The 18,711-nt window shown below is 42.8% G+C and overlaps 1 protein-coding gene across 1 annotated transcript; it reads right to left on the bottom strand.

The window, feature by feature from the left end:
* Positions 1-1,136: 1,136 nt before the first annotated feature.
* Positions 1,137-14,461, bottom strand: LOC144104446 (copper chaperone for superoxide dismutase-like). Its single transcript, XM_077637444.1, has 6 exons — positions 14,282-14,461; positions 13,807-14,011; positions 10,705-10,894; positions 5,298-5,352; positions 2,591-2,754; positions 1,137-1,390 (listed from the first exon to the last, which is right to left on the bottom strand). Exons 1-6 carry the CDS (start codon positions 14,315-14,317, stop codon positions 1,270-1,272), a joined length of 771 nt encoding a protein of 256 aa, XP_077493570.1. The 5' UTR covers positions 14,318-14,461; the 3' UTR covers positions 1,137-1,269.
* Between the last annotated feature and the right edge of the window lie 4,250 nt (positions 14,462-18,711).

An 18,711-nucleotide genomic window follows, 5' to 3' on the forward strand; every position in this document is an offset into this window, starting at 1 on the left:
AGAAACCTGCGACAACAAAACTTACTCAATTTTTTTTGTATTATAATTTTGCAAATATTCTGCTGTTGGCGAAGTATGGAAGTGAATTCGAAAATAAACGAATATGTGCATCAGACCTTGAGAAAGGTGAAGTACACTGCGAAAGGACAGCGTTTTCAATGTTCGGCCTTCCTCAATGAAAATTCGATGCATCAACAGCTATGCTAGGAGTACTTTTTTGTTTTAGGCTCAAGCACAATGATAACTTATTAGCGCCTATATAAGACACATCCCTTAATGCCATATCGAATCTCTAAGGCCTTATTCCAGCGCCGAAATAGCATATTCAATATATGTATCACCAGGACTATATACAACATCGTTTCAGGCGCCCAAAACTTCATTATTCACGGTTTTCGCTATCACGGAGTTCAAAGTGCCTGTAAGGCAGCTGCCACATCATGTGTTTGGAGGTGTTCTTATTTAAGTAGTTGCTGCGTGCAAAGTGCAAGGAAAGTTTCCAGTCCACAATTGGCAACATTCCATTCAGCTTGTTCATTTATCCTTCAAAAGCCTGCCACACGTAATCACAGACTCTCTACATAGTAGAACGTGCACAGCCTTCCGGAAAACAGCGCAAAGGACAGCCACACAGTGACAAAGCATATTTCATTTCATTTCAATTATTGAACCCTCAGGGCCAAAGGCATTAAAGAGGGGATATAAAGCCTCAATTAATATTTTAACATATTGCCGATAGTATACAAGAATTAAAACAAACTATATGGGGTTAGTGTCCTTTGCACTGTTTTCTAGAACACATTAAGAGTTCTCCCGTTCTCCCCAATATCTAGCATTCGGAACCTTATCACAGTGATGGCGTTGCCAATGGGAATGTGCCGAAAGGCGGTGGCACGAAACAGGTGCAAGCAAAATACATGATCAGTGCAGTGCACTGGCATGGCATAGGGACCACCATCTTAGCTGTGTGTGTTAGAGAAACCATGCATGACGAAGTAACGAATTCAAGGACAGAAATGCAATCTCGGCAGAAATGTAATGCAATGCATAATGCATAACGACCTTGTTGGAAAGCGAGGCCTAAATGCGTTCCCTCACCACCATGCAGCACTTGCTCCGCAGAAAGTTCTTATATACTCTTGAAAGAGGTTATGCAACCTCCACGGTGAACAAAGTCACTGTACCGGTCCAGCAGTGTGCCACTGCGTGCAAGCAGGTTTCCAGGTAAGCATTTTCCATCGAGGCTGAGGTTCATCAGCGGCCTGCAGTTCAGTTCTTTTTGGCATTGGGCGGATTTCTTTCGTCCCAGACACTGACGCCATCACAGGCGCAGATTCTTTTTGGATTTTGGGCGACACCCGAAGCCCTGGCTATGATACCGCAAGCAAGACTGCAGAGGGAGGAAAAAATAAAGAAAAGTTTCACTCAACAAAATACATTTTAACAAAACACAATATCCTATCACAAACTGCAAGCTAGGGGAGAGCGTCAGTGGGGGAAGCAAATCAGCTGCCGCATGATCAGCATATGGTTTAGTTTGGTTTATGGGGGTTTAACGTCCCAAAGTGACTCAGGCTATGAGGGACGTCGTAGTGGAGAGCTCCGGAAATTTCGACCGCCTGGGGTTCTTTAACGTGCACTGACATCGCACAGTACACGGGCCTCTAGAATTTCGCCTCCATCGAAATTCGACCGCCACGGCTGGGATCGAACCCGCATCTTTCGGGCCAGCAGCCGAGCGCCATAACCAGTCAGCCACCGCGGCGGCTGCATGATCAGCATATGTTTCTCACATACTGCTTGACGCAGATGCTGCAGTTTCTCACTTGTTGCTTACTGTTCCTTACACCTGGACATTCCGTTTTATCGCTGTATTAGCCAAACTGTTTCGTAACAAATGCATTATAGCAACCATCACTACTTATTTTGTAGCTCTTAAAGGGGCACTGAGGAACTCTTCATCCAATCGTTGTTCCAACAATTTGACCCTCTGGCTCCTTTGGCTGAGAAAATTAAAAAATTTTTTCCACCATTCAATACAAACTTTGACGACTATGGTGAGAAAGACTGGCTGTCATTGCTTTGAAGTGAATGGCGAAGTGTTACCTCCGGCATCTGCACAAATAAATCGGTGTCAATGCACACAGTACTTGTAAAATCAGCCGGTGATGGCGACACCTGTATTTTCTTCTTTTTTTTGTCTTTTCTATCTTATAAAAGCTGTGTTTTTGATGGGAGTGCATGGTCTGTACTTAGAATGCCGTACCCTATTGACACAGGGCAACTTCAATTTCTCCTCAGTGTCCCTTTTAGTTGCTGACCTCACGGTGCTTCTTCATTTCCCCAGTGTTGGACTTGCATATTTTTTCGGCGAAGCTGTCAGTGGCTCACCCATGGCATTAACATTGGGACCAAGCGTCGGCGTAACACGTCACATGACCAGCGCGCCTCGCGTGACCATGAGGTGACGTCAGCGGCAGCTAGGAGCATTACAAGTGCGCTCCGCACAAGTTCTGTTGGAATCTTTTCATTTAAACGTGAATAGACACCACAGGAAATAACTCCACAGCAGAAGTGCTTTGAAACATACCGTGCGCAGCTGTCAACATCTCCTCTCTGGGCTTGGGAAGGGCTCTGCGAACACACAACCAAGGACCGGCCAATAATGTCCCAGACCTTCACAATGTCGTTGGTTCTCCGAAAGATGCTTCGGCCATTTTCGTCAACATCAATTTCACCAAGGCTCCCGTATCTCTAAAAAACCAAAGAACGCACAGCTCAGGAAGACAGAAAACAAGGAACTGAATGCAGTAAAAATACGAGAAGACAAAAAAGTCGGTGTTCGTACATACACCTGCAGTCAAAAGTTTACAGAGGGCTACACTGGTGAATTTACTATAATTTCTCTGCATCCAGAGGTCACTGTTAGAGATTAAAGGATGCAATATGGGATTTATGTGGTAAGACTCACAGGTATAATTCCAATTCCACATTGTATAAAGACACAGCTATGTCATTAATGTTTCTGTTAAAGGGACACTGAGGAGAAATTGAAGTTGGCTTGTATCGATAGAATACAAGCTCCTGATCACAAAAACGCCGCTCTTACTGAAAACAAAGCTCTTGTAAGGTAGAAAATAGCAAGAACCAAAATACAGGTATCGCCACCACAGGCCAATCTCGCAAGTACAAGCGTGGTGACGCCATAGGACAAGAGACGCCACTTTGGAGGAATTTTCTATCCTACTTGGTGTCGCGAATCTCTGAAGCTGACAAAGGTAGGTTGCGCAGATCAATATTGAAGTAAGTTTTGTTTTAAAACCAATAGTGCACTTTTATCACACAAGGAAGGCAGGCAAAAGTCAACCTGAATGCTGGAAGCAAAGAAAACGGATGCTTGGCGGCGCCACAGGTGGCCAGGAGAGTTCGATTTGTTATGGCGCTTCGCGTCTATGAGCTTTGCGTGCCCCATGGTTTTGTTTTTGACGCGCTTCGATTTACAAGCGCCGAACAGCAGAGGAACTCCAAGTGCCGCTTCAAGTGTAGTTAACCTTTGAAGGAGCCTGTTAAGGCTTGTCAGATGATCGCCACGGTCGATGAAATATGATGGCACGATGGTCGGTGATCGTACAAGGCAGCACTTGTGTATTCGCACGTTTGCCCGGCGAAACATTCCCGGCTGCACCAGTCAACTTCAAACTACTTAGTGGAAATCGCTTATTAGGGACGGGAGACAAGGTACAAGGCAGTTCAGAAAAATTGCTGATGGCCTAGCTCTGTTAGGCCAGGATATACCTAGCGAAAGCACGCAGATTTCTGCATCAGAAGAGTGCATTCACTAGATGCGCCGTCGTGGCGGAGCGGTAGCGTTTCCGCCTCAAACGCCGAAGGCCCTGGTTCGATTCCGAACCGAACCTCGGCACCGGACTTCTTTTCTTTTAATCAGTGAGTGGGCGGAGGGTTTCAGTGGCTCCCATAGATTTTGCCACCGAATACGTTGGTTAGCGGTTAAGCGCAGGCTCTGTTAAGGCGCGTTTATGCTGCGGCGAGGCGCGTGCGCGCGCTGCACGGCAAAGTCACGTCGGTCAAAGCGAGATCCTCTATACACCAACTGTGCTTGACCACCGACGCGTTCGGCTGCTTCGGCGCACTCTGACCGCACTGGCGGGGAGATTAGAGCATGTATTTCGCGCCGAATGCGCCAGCCGCCGCCGGCCCGGCCAGACTGATTTGGCTCCGCGGCGAGGTGCGCATTATATTCAATAGCTGCGGCAGTTGGGCGGAGCTGTTCTTTTCGAGGTGGGCTATTTTAATCCATTCTCAGTACATATCTGAAGGTACATGCAAGTTGGGAGAGAGCCAGATCCAGTGGACCCGTTGGATATAGCGGAAGCCGTTGAAGCATCGTGCGCCGGCTTTGGTTTCAAGCCGCCAACTTTAAACGCGACCGCCCTCGAGCACCCATTTGTTTTTCGTGGCAAAAAATAACTTGGCCCTTGCAACCGTGGGAGACCTCGACGCCGCCTGCTGCGCCGTGCAACCGCGCCGTTCAAGGAATCACAATCCGTTGGCCCCAAAGCCCCGGCCAGCCTCCGATGGGCGCAAGGCACCGATCTTGTCCTGGCCCCTTGCGACTCCCCGCACTGGGGTTATGATATTTAGTTTGCAACGGCTGCTCTCTGAGGAAGGGGGAAACCACCCGCCAGCGCCTAACCTAACCGTGCTCCCTAAAAAGCATCGCACGCTCTGTGGGGCTGAGGTCGCCGAAATGCAGGCCAGAGTTTTTGCGAGAACTACGTCGTCGGGTTCGGGAACGGGATCCATCGTAACGCTGGCAAGACGCCGGTGCAAACGTAAATGAAGCGACGGTCGCGACCCCCGATAGATGCCTTCAACGTGCGGCGGCGGTAGCTTTCATTTCAGCAGCTGCTAGACCGCACCGCTAGCCACCAGAAATCACGGAGTCTCCGTTTACGTCACGTTTCACGTCACTCCGTTCTGTGCCGTCATAAGAGTTCTCCGTGTCGTCATAAGAGTTCTCGAGTTTGAATCGGAGTGGCGGGAAAAACTTTTTCAACTTCGAATCCAAATTTCTTTGAAATAAATGCATCTTTCGCTCCCGGACAAGCATCAACAAAGCCATGAAATGCCGAACTATCAGATATTGCTAACAAAAAAATTTTGATAGGGTTCTCCTCAGTGTCCCTTTAAGGTTGTGTTCTGCAAACCTCTGACTGCCGGCATACATGGTGGCTGAAGTCTATGAACGCACATTCTAAAAAAGTACAGTGACTTACCCTGGGCCTTCTGTGATTTGTTCCACTCGGCTCAGGGTCATAAACAGGACCAGTGCTGAAATTGAAGAGACGCTGATGCACGGACAAAAGCCAGACCACAACAAGAGCATGTCATACTCTCACCAAGCTCTATTAAGTTAATAGCGACAACGGCTACTGGACGGCTTTTAAATGAACAAGCAACCTCCTGAAGTGGTTTTAAACATATACAGGCAAAACAAATCAGCAAGTAAACTGAACAGCAGCAACGCCCCACCCCCCCCCCCCCACAACTAGTATGTATTTCATTATACTCTCGGAACAGATTTATGTGCACGCACTTCTGTTCCTGCAGTAGTGGAGAAAGACAAAGTTCTGTTGTGGCGGCAGTCACCTTGACAGCAGATGATGGGGGGGTAGAGCTATCCTGTAACTTTTTCGCACCAAAGGAAAACAAAGGTCTAGGTCAGGACGTTTCTTTTCTTTGCTTCAATAACTGTCCTAGCCCATGAATTTTTCTTTTTATTGCGCATTAACAGCCTCCCCTATCACACTAGAAAATCAGCTGTAAGCATCCTTCATGTGTGCTGAACTTGCGCCTTCCCAGCTGTCTACATATGTATGTGCACCAACGTATTCACATACAGCCAACATGCACAATCAAGTATCTTACAGATGAAAAAAGGTCAACACACAATAATGTAAAAAAAAAGTGTTTTATGCAGTTTCCATAAAAACTATTATGATATGTGCTTTTTGGATAGGCTTTTTGCCGATGATTGTGTCCTGTATAACGAAATAACCTGTCCACATGACCAGACTGTCCTTGAAATAGACTTAAACAGGGTATTGAATTGGTGAAATGAATGGGGGTGCTTCTCAACACAGAAAAATCAGTATGCCTTCGTGTCACTTGTAAAAAAAAAACACTTATTTTTTCATATACATTAGGTTCTTCTCCACTATGCGAAGCTATAAACTACAAATATTTGGGTGTTACCTTGACACCAACATTATCGTGGAACACACATATTAATAATATTTGTTCTTCTGCTTTCCGCAGACTGTGCTTTTTGAGGCACAAACTAAAAAACGCCCCTACTAATTTGAAATTACTCTGTTACTTCTCATTTGTTCGACCAAAGCAGAGTATGCATGTATTTCATGGGATCCTCACACTAAGTCAAATATCAGCCACCTTGAAAGAATACAAAGAAAGGCAGTTAGGTTTATATTTAATAAATTCGCACGGCTTCACTCTCCCTCTAAAGTTATGGAAGACAATTGTATACCCACTCTTGAATCCCGTTGAAAGCAGTAAAGACTTGAGTTCCTTTCCCTCCTTCTTAACAACAAACTTCAAATGAATAAATCACCTTATTTAACGCCTGCATTAACGCGCCTCACAAGACATCATCATCCTGACTCACTCACACCCTATTATGCTCGAACTGATATGTTTAAATTTTCCTTTTTTCATCGGACAGTATCGCACTGGAACCATGGTTTGCTGACCGCAGTGTGACTAAAAATTGTATAAATGTGTACTTGTTTGCTCCTGTTTTGTTCATTATTATCTGTATATATACTAATGCCCCTCTGCTTGGACCCAAGGGTCTGCAGTATGTAATAAATAAATAAATAAATATCAACATGGTGACCACATTTCCAATACAATGGGAATTAACATTTTTGAAATGTTCTTTCCTTGCCATTTATATTCATGTAAAATGCCTCAATAAATACTTCATGGAGGCCTAAAGAATATCAATTAGTATTCAGCTTTGTAGTACATAACACCAACCACTGATCTTCTACAGGAATGTGCACAACTTTGTACAGTCTCAAAACAGTTTGAAATTGTAATATTGTGATGATGGTAATTTTCTGCATGATTTTAACATGGTGGAAATTTTCTGCACTGCACATATTGCCGTTTGGAGTGCTCGAAACGCTGGCAAGAATGCCCACAAACGCGTTTGAAGATCGTATGAACATAGTGGCTAATCTGGATACTACATGATTGCTTGGAAGCTAAGAAATGCTGCAAATTGTAGATCTTACAAAAAAAAATTCCTTGTCACTTGAGTCTTACGCCAAATGTATATGCCGCATATTTTCAGTCTGATGTTGCAAAGTGACCACGACATAGGTAACATGCTAGGGCAATCTACGGCTACGTCATCCAATCTCCAATTATGCCCTCCAATGCACAGATGTGGGATAGTTGGTATGTGATTAAGGTTTAGAACTGTGCACAAAGCAAAAAATAAACACCACAGAGGGCTGAGTTTCGACTACTCGCCGACACTGAGCATACCTTTTTCACAAGTGTATGAACATAGCACTGAAAGCAAGTGCTACAAGGTGTACATCCACTCCTCAGTGCACATTTTTTATACTGTTCTTCATCTTAACTTCTAGGAATCTCAGCAAGGACAAAGCCCTCCAACAACACGGAAACCATCCAAAAGCTCCGCAAAGTTCAAAAAGGGAGCGATAGTCGAACAAAATCACCGTGTCAATTGCCCTGCCTCTCTCTGCAATGCTTATCTTATCAGAATGCAAAAAAAATGACAGTGTTTGCTCATCATGTTAACCCCTTAATGGGGGCACTTTCATAATTAAAGCTTCTGGCACTTGTTGCAGCTGATAACATTGAAACAGGACAATTCGAGATAGAGGGGAAACAGAACAGGTGAAAAGGGACAGTATTGCTGATTAATGAGTGGGGGCTGAAAGCCACTCCATTGGCCTGAGATATCAAAGCAAGAAGCTCGCACATGGTCAACGCCTGTCTAAGCCCATTCAGTGCATAGCATGTAGATTGTGAATCATGCAGCCAGGAGGGATAAAGTGTATTTAAATAGCAAATGCACAGGAATGACTCAGGTGCCTGACCGCAGGTTTTTGTTTTATAACCCAAGGAGTCTCACACTTTCAGTCTAGATATTTAGAGATTTGTTTGGTGTGAATAGTGTTTCTGTTGGTGCAGTGTGCTGCATGATGATCATCATGATAACTGACAACTCCAGCATTCGCCTACTGGCCAGAAATGCTATCCAAATCAGCCCAGAGTCTTAATTTACATGTGGAGCTTAGAAAAGAATGGGCACTCTCAAGCATGTCCAGTCATCCATGATCATGCGGTCCCAGTGGCAGTGGGAATGGCTGCATTTTTTGGGGACACTGGGTAAGGCGCAGTGCCACTTTAACTGGCCGTTCTTTGCTGAACTAGGCCACAGCAAGCTTAATACATCTCTACAAGGCACAAGTTCTTTTAATCTGACATCACCTTTCACAGGGGATAAAAAGCAACAGAAAGAGATCCCAATGTGCAAGCATTTGACTACTAGTACCAATCTGTTCCAAAAGCAAACACTCCTGCAACATACTCCTCAAGTGTGATATGTGTCACTGGCAGATCGCACATCAATATAAGATTGATGCGTTTTAGCTTTACTGCGAACAGTAAGTTTCAATTGCTGACGGAGCGACAAGAAATAGAAGAAAAGTATGAGAACAAAACTGCAGCAGGCAGAACTCCCCAAGTGCACTGAGGACAAATTGTTGATAACACGAATAACTACAAATACGCCTTCCAGACGCACAATGTTGTCTGCATTGATCACTTATAAAATTTTAAGTTGTTAAAAAAAAATGTACTTTTCGACGATAGACATTACCGAGTTTTATTTTATTTTGCCATCTTTTGATGCGTGCCATGCTAACATACACACAAGAAGTACTAATACATGGGATATACCACGTTCTCGCACTAATCATAAACTATGAATGTTGTCTTATAACTTGCATCACATTCTAAACCTGTTCTAAACATACAACACGTACCAAAACTGAGATGCAAAATCAATATACCAATACCTGTACACAGTCAAGCTGCACAGACAGCTTTTTAACCCAGAAACCCTCCAGTTGAAGCTGCAAAATCAGCTTATAGACTACATTGACTGTTGAAAATTCAAGTTGGCCTGTATCGATAGATTACTGCATTCTAACAGCAAGGACGCTGCTTTTACTGAAGACTAAGTTTTCATAAGCTGTAAAAAGGCCGAAAAGTTAAATACAGGTGTCCCCACCATCAACAAATTTTGCAAGTAAACTGCGGGGTCATTGACCCAGTTTTCTTGACGGAGATCACAGAGGCTAGGCTTCACCGCCATTCACTTCAAGACAGTGATCATGAAGTCCCTTTCGGTGTAGAAATAAGTTTGAATTGCGTGGCAGAAAAATTTTCGAATTAAATTTTCTCAGCAATAATTTGTTTTGCTACCGGACAGACACCAACATATCCAGAAAGAGCCACAGAATAGATTTTCACTAAAAAATGAAATAAAATTGGTTTTAAGGAAAGGAAATGACGCCTGTCTCACAATTCCTGCTGGACATGGGTACCATGCCATAAGGGAAGGAAAATCCCTTCCCTTATGTCAGGTGTCCACCGAGATGCCCATGCCCCATTTTTCGCTCACAGCCAATGCCACTGACATGCTTTTCTGGGACACGAGCTCCTTAATCTGTCTCTTAACCTGTCGTGTTAAAACAGATTGCATGGAGTTGTCCTAAGTGTTCCTTTAAGTAGGCACTTGAATCCTGCTACTACTTTGAGAACTGGTTTTGAGGAAAGAAAAGAGCGCACTGTCATCGCACAGTACATTGGCCTTTAGAATTTTGCCTGCATCGAAATTCGACTGGTCAGGATCGAACCTGCGGCTTTCGGATCAGCAGCCGAGCCCCATAACCATTGAGCCACCACAGTGGCTAAAAGAATGAAGAGAGAAAGTGGTGCCGTTGCAGACAGTCCAAAATAATTTTGACCACCTGGGGATCTTTAACGAGCACACGCACTGCACAGTAAAAGGGCGCCTTTAGCATTCCCCATCCGTTGAAACTTGCTGGCTACAACCAACGGAATGGACAGACTCTCCAATGGAAATACCTTAAAATCTATTGCATGTAAAGCCTTAACCACTCATTAATGTCTAAGCCAGCATAGGTGCAAATCCAAGACCAGACATGTGGCCCGCAGTGCACAAAAATGACCCGTAATACAAGTTGTAGAAAAAGATACACAAAATCGAAATTCCAAACACTCAAGTATCCATAAGCTGGAAACAACTGTATTGGTCACGACTGTAAGAATTAAGCATTTGACACTGAAGGAAATTTCAGGATGCGTGACCAGCGAATGGCACATACTATTGCTTGGATACTGAGAATAAATTTTAGGATTAATTGGCCCGACAAGCTTCAGCTATAAAAAACGAAAGCACTTTGTGCGACTCTCGTGTTTTTGTGGTTCTTCCAATTCACTTTTTTTCACTGCGTGGATACTGTTTTCACTTCAATTGGAGGCATAAACCGCAGCTATCTTGCCTGCAACAATCCTGTGACTGCGTCCACACACCTTTCGCAGCCATTTGAAAGATCCCCCAATTCGTGAATGCGTAGCCGGTGCATCTGTCCCTGTTGGAGGCCATCAATGACACCATCAATGATGCACGCTCCCTCAGCTGCCTGTGAGAAGCGCACGACTCCCATGATTCCAGATGTCCCAGAGATCTCGGAGACGGCTGCCGCGACGCCTGGAGCAGAACCTGAAAAACAATTCATGAATTCTTGTCAGCTTACTCTTTATACCAAGCACTGACTCAACTGCCGTCAATGTTTGTTACTAGTTGCCAACCACTCCGCTGGAAAAATTTTCGTGACAAATCAATGCCACAGATACATATGCGAGTAAAAGGGGTACACCTTGACAAACCTAAAGCACCATTTAGAGCAAATTTATCAGATAAAAAATCCATAAGAAACAATGCATCAGCCATTACAAAATTTTCTTGAAAGAAAAAAATATATATCTGAAGTGTTCGAGAGACTGCTGTATGCTCTCAGGCCTATGCAAAATCCAAGAACGGAAAAATTTCGACCAATGAAAAAACGCATCCTGTGCTTTAGGAAAATAGCAAATGATGAACTCAAAAAATAACTGCATTTTAAAGTAGTGACATAGAAATTGATCAATTTTCAGATCAAAAGTCTAACCTCATGCAACAGGGATACGGTGCAGTAAATGGCTTGAGGCAAATGTTAACCACCTACTTTTTTTTTTTCCACTAGCATAAATATTGGGGTGACTAGATGGCAGACATTTTTGTATTTTTCCGCAATTAAAAATGGCTACTATGCCTGAAATTTAAACATGCAAGCTCAGGTCATAAGTTCAGGTTTATGGGAGTGTAACGTCCCAAAGCGACTCAGGCTATGATGGAGACCAGCCCATAAGTTCAGTTGCTGAACACCACGGCTGCCATTACAAGCTGAAAAGCACACAGCATGAGTAAACAATTACTTGAAAAGCGACTTCCTTGATTTTCTACACTTGGTCAGAAACACACGCTAAAAGTAAAGAAATCAAAGAGACTACTTTAAGGGTAAAAGAAGGACCCTACATTTTATTTACAATGAGTATAATAAATCCAACACTGCTGATAGCCTCAGAAAAAGTACAACATATATGGTGTGTCAACAGGTGAGAGGCAGAGTTCCCAAGTGTAGTCAAGCTTCCTTCTCCAAGTAGGTAGCACAATAAACTGCTCAAACAAACTGGGAACTGCACAGTAAAGCTTATACTGCAGCTGCAATGTAAAGTGCAGTATTTAGGTGTTTCTCATGGAAATGCAAAGTTTTAGTCCTCAAACTTTCAGGTGGCCTTTTCTCAACAGCCGAGCTCTGCACATTTGGTAGCCTCATAACTATAACCATTTGTAAAGCTTTTCTGAGAAAGCAAATAAGGTTTGAGTACTTGTTGGCCAAGTGCAATCCAAGAAATAAATTTTCAACATTAGAGTGCTTGCCATGTTTAGCAAGGCTGGCATACGAAGAAAATGGAACGATTTAAGTTGTTTGGCGCATCATAGCCTAAGTTGCTTTTGCGCCATTAAAATCAATATAACTAACTAACTAACGATTTAAGTTGAACGTGTCTTTGAATCGAGCCAAGAAAACGTGCTGCGACAAAACCAACTTGGTTCACCTTCAGTGACATCAAGCTTTTGGCGCTTAGAGATGCCGTAATGTACGCATCCAGCAAAGCTGCACCTTGACCTTTACAATGAACACAAACAGTAAGCATCAAAAAGCAGCCTAATGGCATATGAAGAAAGCGTTTCGCATGCTCAGAATATGTTCGGCAGTATTTTTCTGAGCCTTATTGAAAGCAAAGCAGTCAGATATACATGGAAATTGATAACACCTACGACAGAGCATCAGATCCAGTGAAACTGTGGCAAGCTACTTACAGCAGTTTTTAGGTTCCTGCGACATCACTTCAGACAAAAATTTTATGTTCTCTGGCACAGTGATAGAACAGTTGACGCAAGTGTTATGCATGAACCAAGTCATAATTTATATCATGGCATGAAAAATGGTTCGTCTTTCCAAGCACACTGTCTCTTTCAATACAGTTGTCTTCTTTTAAATTAAAAGCGGTTTATTTCAGCTGGTACAATTTCTACACGCATAACATAGGGAGTGGGACAACACATGTGAGGTTTCTTAGGTGTCTGCTGTAGTGCTGGATGCAGCCTACTCACATCTAACCAAACTAGTTCAATTTCCACAGGAGCCTTGGACTGATCAACTATGTCAAATAAAAACAGTGTTGGAAGGAACAGGAGGCACACTTTAATGTAATAATATGTGATGATATGTGCAATTTAACATCTCGAAGTGACACATGGGCTATGAGGAACATTGTAATGAAGGGCTCTGGATTAATTTAGACCACCTTAGGTTCTTCAACATGCACTGACATCACACACCACGTAGGCACCTCTTGTATTTCATCACGATCGAAATGTGGTGGCCGCGGATTATTGCCTCTTCGTTGGGAGAGGACATCGCCGCCAACTTAAACAATTATATAACCAGTGAGGCGTCGAAATTCTACTTGACGGAGAAGTCTGGGAGTGATAGGCTGTTGTAAAAAATAAAAAGAGCAATGTGTGACCTCTTCGCATCTTCTTCTCTTTTGTCACAGGCCATCTCACTTCACCACTCACTGCACACGTCAGTTCATCCAATTCACCTAAGCGAACACAAGCCACCAACATAACTCACTTTTGCATGTGCACAGCACTACTATCTCTGCACCCAGCAGCCTCAACGAGACAGGGAATCATCAAAGATAATCCCCAAAACATTTGACGTGACATGCTTCCGAGTACTGGCTGGCTGCTTCTGCTGTATGTGAGAAGTCTGATGTGGACCTGAATGTTCCTTGTTGGATGTGCAATTGCAGGAGGCTTGGAGGAGGCTCGTTCTCGTGAATATCAAACGTTTGTAGAGAGTAGAAAACAGTGCGAGGTTATCTGACGTACCTGTTGGCAAAGACATGTCATTCGTGTCAATGCTGCACATTCTACGACCCAAACAGCGAGCTGGGTCGGAAAATGGGCACGAGTGATTAGTCGGGAACTCTCTGATACTACAGATTAAACCGCAGTACCTGTCGACGAGCCGAAGCCCTTGAGCACGGCGATTTTCCCGGTACTCCGGATCGCTTCCTGCACCTTGGTGAACGGAATGTCGGTCTCGACGACCACGATCTGCTTTCCGACATCGATGGTCATGTCGCGCACTCCGAGCTGCTGGAGCGACTGCCGCACCTTGGCCTCGCATCCGCCGCACGTCATGTTCACGTCAAACTCGAGCTGCAGTCGGAAATTGGAAAGCAAACATCACAAAACTTCGTGCAGAATAGTCGATCACATATTCCGTCCCATAAGAAATGTAAACGAACAGCGCGGAGTTGTGCGACCGTCATAAGCGTCACAGTTTCCTGACGCATAGCAAATGACAATACGTACAAATAGGGTGCATAACAGTGCATATCATTCACGTTGAAATGAATTTGCCAGGCAGATATAACACAAGATAGAGACGGAGAACCGAAGGTCCTGATTTACGGCAGTAAAATTTACCTTCGACTTGCCTCCTGGAATGCTGTCAGTCGACATTGTGGCGTCTGCGCTTGAAATGACGCGCACTTTAGCCTAAAATTTGTATAAACGTAAAATTATTGGGCGGATTTAAACGAAAGCTTGCAGTTATCTACGAACAGCTGATAAATAACAACAACATGACAGCCGCCATAGCCGGCCGCTCCCACCGGAGAGAAGCCGGGTTGAAAGTGTCGTATTGTATTCGAGAAGAAAAAAAAGAAGAAAAAGTACAAAACTATAACAATATTTAAAATTTGATGGTTTAATTGTTGATTATAAACTAATTTGAAAAATAGTATATTTAAAGTTTTTGTATTTTATGACAATTCACTTACAGTTTCGGTTTCGTTCTCGCTGGCGACAGTCAAATTTCTGTTTGCCAAATGGGCAACAAAGTCACATTCTTGTTTCCTGCGTTGCCTCGGCAAAACACACATGTCTCGATAATTAATGGGTGTTAGATACATACGCATGCAAATGCATCTACACCGCTTTTGAGTACAGGCACCATATTAGTCCGTCCACGGATACGTGAAGTCGTAGACAGAAGTTTGCGAGGTAGGGTTCGCAGAATATATATATATATATATATATATATATATATATATATATATATATATATATATATATATATATATATATATATATATATATATATTTCTGCCTTATCAGGTAAAGCGCATCAATGGAAAATTCCAGGGGTGCACATAAGTCAGCTTAGGTGCAGTACCGTGAAAGCATTTCTCTTACTACACTCGATTACGTTGTTGTGGGATCGTTTATTTATGCCTTTGCTGTTTAGTCGTGTTTTCGCTCTAACATTTGGTTCGACCACTTCCGAAGACGTGTCTCATTGCTAGTGTCTTGTATAAATTAATTAATTGACGATAAATGTGTAATTCAATAATTTAACTAATTATTTCAGAAATTAATTCGTAACCCGATTAATTCGTAATCTTTTGGCGACTTGGTTGAATGTAGTTGAATTTAATTTTTCAGTATTTCATTAGTTCATCAATTCGTCTAAATTACCGATTAACTTGCGAAGTAATTGGTTATTTAAAAGAATTAATTTAATCTAGCCATTACCTTTTTAATTCATTTATGTTAATTACATACTTATTTCAGCAAATATTCTATTAAATACCCTACTATTAACTACCCTATTAAACAATTAAATGAAAGACTAACAGTGCCGTCGATTGGTTTAGTGGGATTTTGGGGACAGTTGCGCGGACTCCGCTAATTGCAGATATGAATGCACTCGTATTTATTACTTTTTTCAACAAATCTTCAGGATATAAAAAGCATGTGCTTTGGTTCTTTTATAAAGCTAGAAACATGCGAATAGAAGTATTTAAGCAAGCCATTTTAACTCCTTAGAGTAAGTTACAAAAGGCAGTTAAGGGCGAGAAAGTTACGTTTGATATATACCTCCCAAGAGACGATATTTGTTTTCTTAATTTCATTTCCTTCTTTCGTGCAACGTACCTGCTTCCATTTGCGCATTCTTACAGTTTTTCTTCTTGCAGTGCACACACATTGCTGGGAGAGAAAAAGGCACACATACGAGGCGGATGCTGCACCTACACATTTTTTTTTCGCCAAAAAAAAAATAGGCTACGTTTTTTTTTTTTTTGCACACGTGATTTTTGCAAACGTGAGAGATCAGTGTTGGTCGAAAATTGTTAACTCATGTTGCAGCAAATGTTTCCGGGTCTAGATGAGCATGTTGGGCAACGTCTAATTGTAGTAGCAGTAACATTGTCACTCCTGCCAAATGCTGGTAGCATTTGGCAGGAGTGACAATGGGGGTAGGGGGGGGGGGGGGGAGGACCAGTGTGTCTTCCCCCCTCCCCTTCCCAACCGCACCCTCAAGAATGACCAACAAATCCATCCTCGTGGCAGTATAACAGCCAACATTACAAGAAATAATGGCAGTGAGAAAGAAGACAAAAACTAATCTGCCTTGTATTACTTCCGTGAAATGGTCGCGTTTTTTTTTTTCAACTCACAAATGCTCCGGAAATTGGGAATCACAGTAAAGTCACCGACGCGTGCAAGTGCACTCGTAATATTAGTACGCTGCCACAGCGGACAATGCCACATTTTTATTTCAAAACACAGTTTCATAAATTCACGTACACAATTTTTTTCCCAGAGGCAAAATACTTTGAAGTATGATCTCAATTTTCGGTTCAACATAATCAGTTTCACATGTCACGCAATGCTCAACTTACAAAAGAAACAATAAATCAACAACAAAAAACGAATGACAAATTTTCAACACCGAAATGATCGAAACAAAGGTTTGTGCGCGCTGAAGAAGACCCGTGCATCATAGATGACATGAATGATGTACTTAATACTGCGGAATTTTTTTAGAGCACGTCTAAATGACATTTGCTACATCCTATTCTCATTCACGTAACAAATTGTTGCGATGTTGGTGCAAGAACATGCAGTGTTATCACAGACTAAAGAAGTTTTAAATGCCAGCAAGCAATTGTTAACGCTATACAATAAATATCAGCACACAAAATTAACTGTGCATACAGGATATGACTGGAAAGCACTTTACAGGGTGTCTCGTCCTTTTTTTTTTCTATACACAATTTTTGCATGAAAATGCGATAATAACTATTGGGAACCACTTATAAAGTTCGATTACCTGGATAGGTGGACACATTCTTCAAGAATCTTGCTCAAGTTGTTCAATAAATTCATATTTGCAAATATGAATTGATTAATTACATCGTTCGTTCTGAACAACTTTTTAATTGCTCATTTCGGGCCAAATTAGCCTTAAAGAAAACGAAACACCCTGTATATAAGTTATATACGACGGCATATCGAAAAGGCGCTCTTTAAAAATAACTAAAACTGCTACCTAACAGCGTCTGATATGCATGTTTATTCTTGTAAACACAATACCTGCGTACTGTGTATTGAGGCTGAAGAGCACTGCTAAAGGATGCGTTCAGAAAATGATTAAAAGCAACCAGAAGGTTGTGTGCCTGTACAAGTTTCGTCTGAAGCAGATATATTAGCACGACTTACACAGGTAATATGCTGCCGATGTACAAGTACAGTCAAACCTCACTGTAACGGAATAATGGGTATAACGAAAGCATGATTCCCATTGGAAGCTCGGTCAACACGGGCTACAATGAAGAAGTTACGGCTATAACGAAGTTACGGCTATAACGAAGTAATCGCCGGGCCCCTTCAACTTTGTTAAAACGAGGTTCAACTGTACCTGAATACAAATGCAATGACAACATGCCAGTTCGCCGTGCATACTTTCTTTGTAAACAAATATAAAATAAAACAACGCAGTTTCTTGCCTTACTTATCGCGGCATTCCGGTAATTTTACTAGCTGTATCTGCTTGTACTTTGTACATTTGTACAACGCTCACAAATGCCACAAATAAATGCAGAACATCAACACTGCACACAGATGCTGATCCCAGAAACATGCTACTCCTAAACGACCTTTTTGTACGGACCAGCGGATTGCGATATACCACTGATTCCAGGCGTCAAAATGATTAGTACTTAGAGAGAGAAGGTTAGGCCTACTTATTCGGATCGAAAGTATTTTCTCACCTAAGTTCACGGGGAGATGTGAATGCTCGAACCTGGGTGCAGTGGCACAACCTCGCGAGCTTTATTTATAGTTCAGTAGAAATGCAATCTAACTTGCTGCAACAGACATATCTGGCTTCGAAACTTGTCGATCGGTTGTACCTGCCTTTGGCGAAGTACTTTACAGAGCTGGCGCTGTAATACTACTTTTTAATGCGGGGTGATTCAACAGGATCTTTCCTGCTGACACAAAACACGGGATTATGCGATCAAGAAGAAAGTTAAATAACTGGCGCTAGATTTAAACTCCCGCAAGCAGTGCGCCGCAGTCTGGTAGGAAACGAAAACGCTGGTGTTGTGTATTTGAGAAGTGCCGGTAGAATCATTACACGCGTAACACGTGACGTCACGGGCGCCATGATGGAGTCCAAGGCGCAGCTTCCACAGTGCAGGCCGGAGCAGAGGCCGACAGGCGGATGAGAAAAACGCTCAGGTTTCCACAGCTTCTCGTCCCAAACATGGCGGCCGCTATGACATCGGTGCAACTTATGTTTACTAAAACCGGCTGATGTAAAATTTAACCTAAGCAAACACACACGCGATTAAAGTCTATTATTTTTTTCAGAAGGACGTCTCAGACAGATAAACTGAAATAAAAAGTTCTGCGATTTACATCACCGAGGAGTACACACAAGGCGGGTCGTCTGTAACTGCGTTTTTCTTGTTGGTTAGGCTTAACGCCTTAGCGTAACTATCTATGGCTATCCCAACCCTACTGTGGGAAACATGGCAACTTAGACTAGGCGACTCTGTTCTGAC

This window comes from Amblyomma americanum, chromosome 9 (genome assembly GCF_052857255.1).
Source record: "Amblyomma americanum isolate KBUSLIRL-KWMA chromosome 9, ASM5285725v1, whole genome shotgun sequence".
In the NCBI taxonomy this organism is placed as follows: domain Eukaryota; kingdom Metazoa; phylum Arthropoda; class Arachnida; order Ixodida; family Ixodidae; genus Amblyomma; species Amblyomma americanum.

Bases quoted from the DNA above. Each gene is read 5' to 3' on its own strand.
- LOC144104446 (XM_077637444.1), bottom strand. From the start codon at position 14,317: ATGTCGACTGACAGCATTCCAGGAGGCAAGTCGAAG. The intron at 5,353-10,704 runs GTGTGTGGACGC...CTTCAATTTCAG, and splicing joins CTTTCAAATGGCTGCGAAAG to CACTGGTCCTGTTTATGACC. The intron at 1,391-2,590 runs GTATGTTTCAAA...CTCCCTCTGCAG, and splicing joins GATGTTGACAGCTGCGCACG to TCTTGCTTGCGGTATCATAG.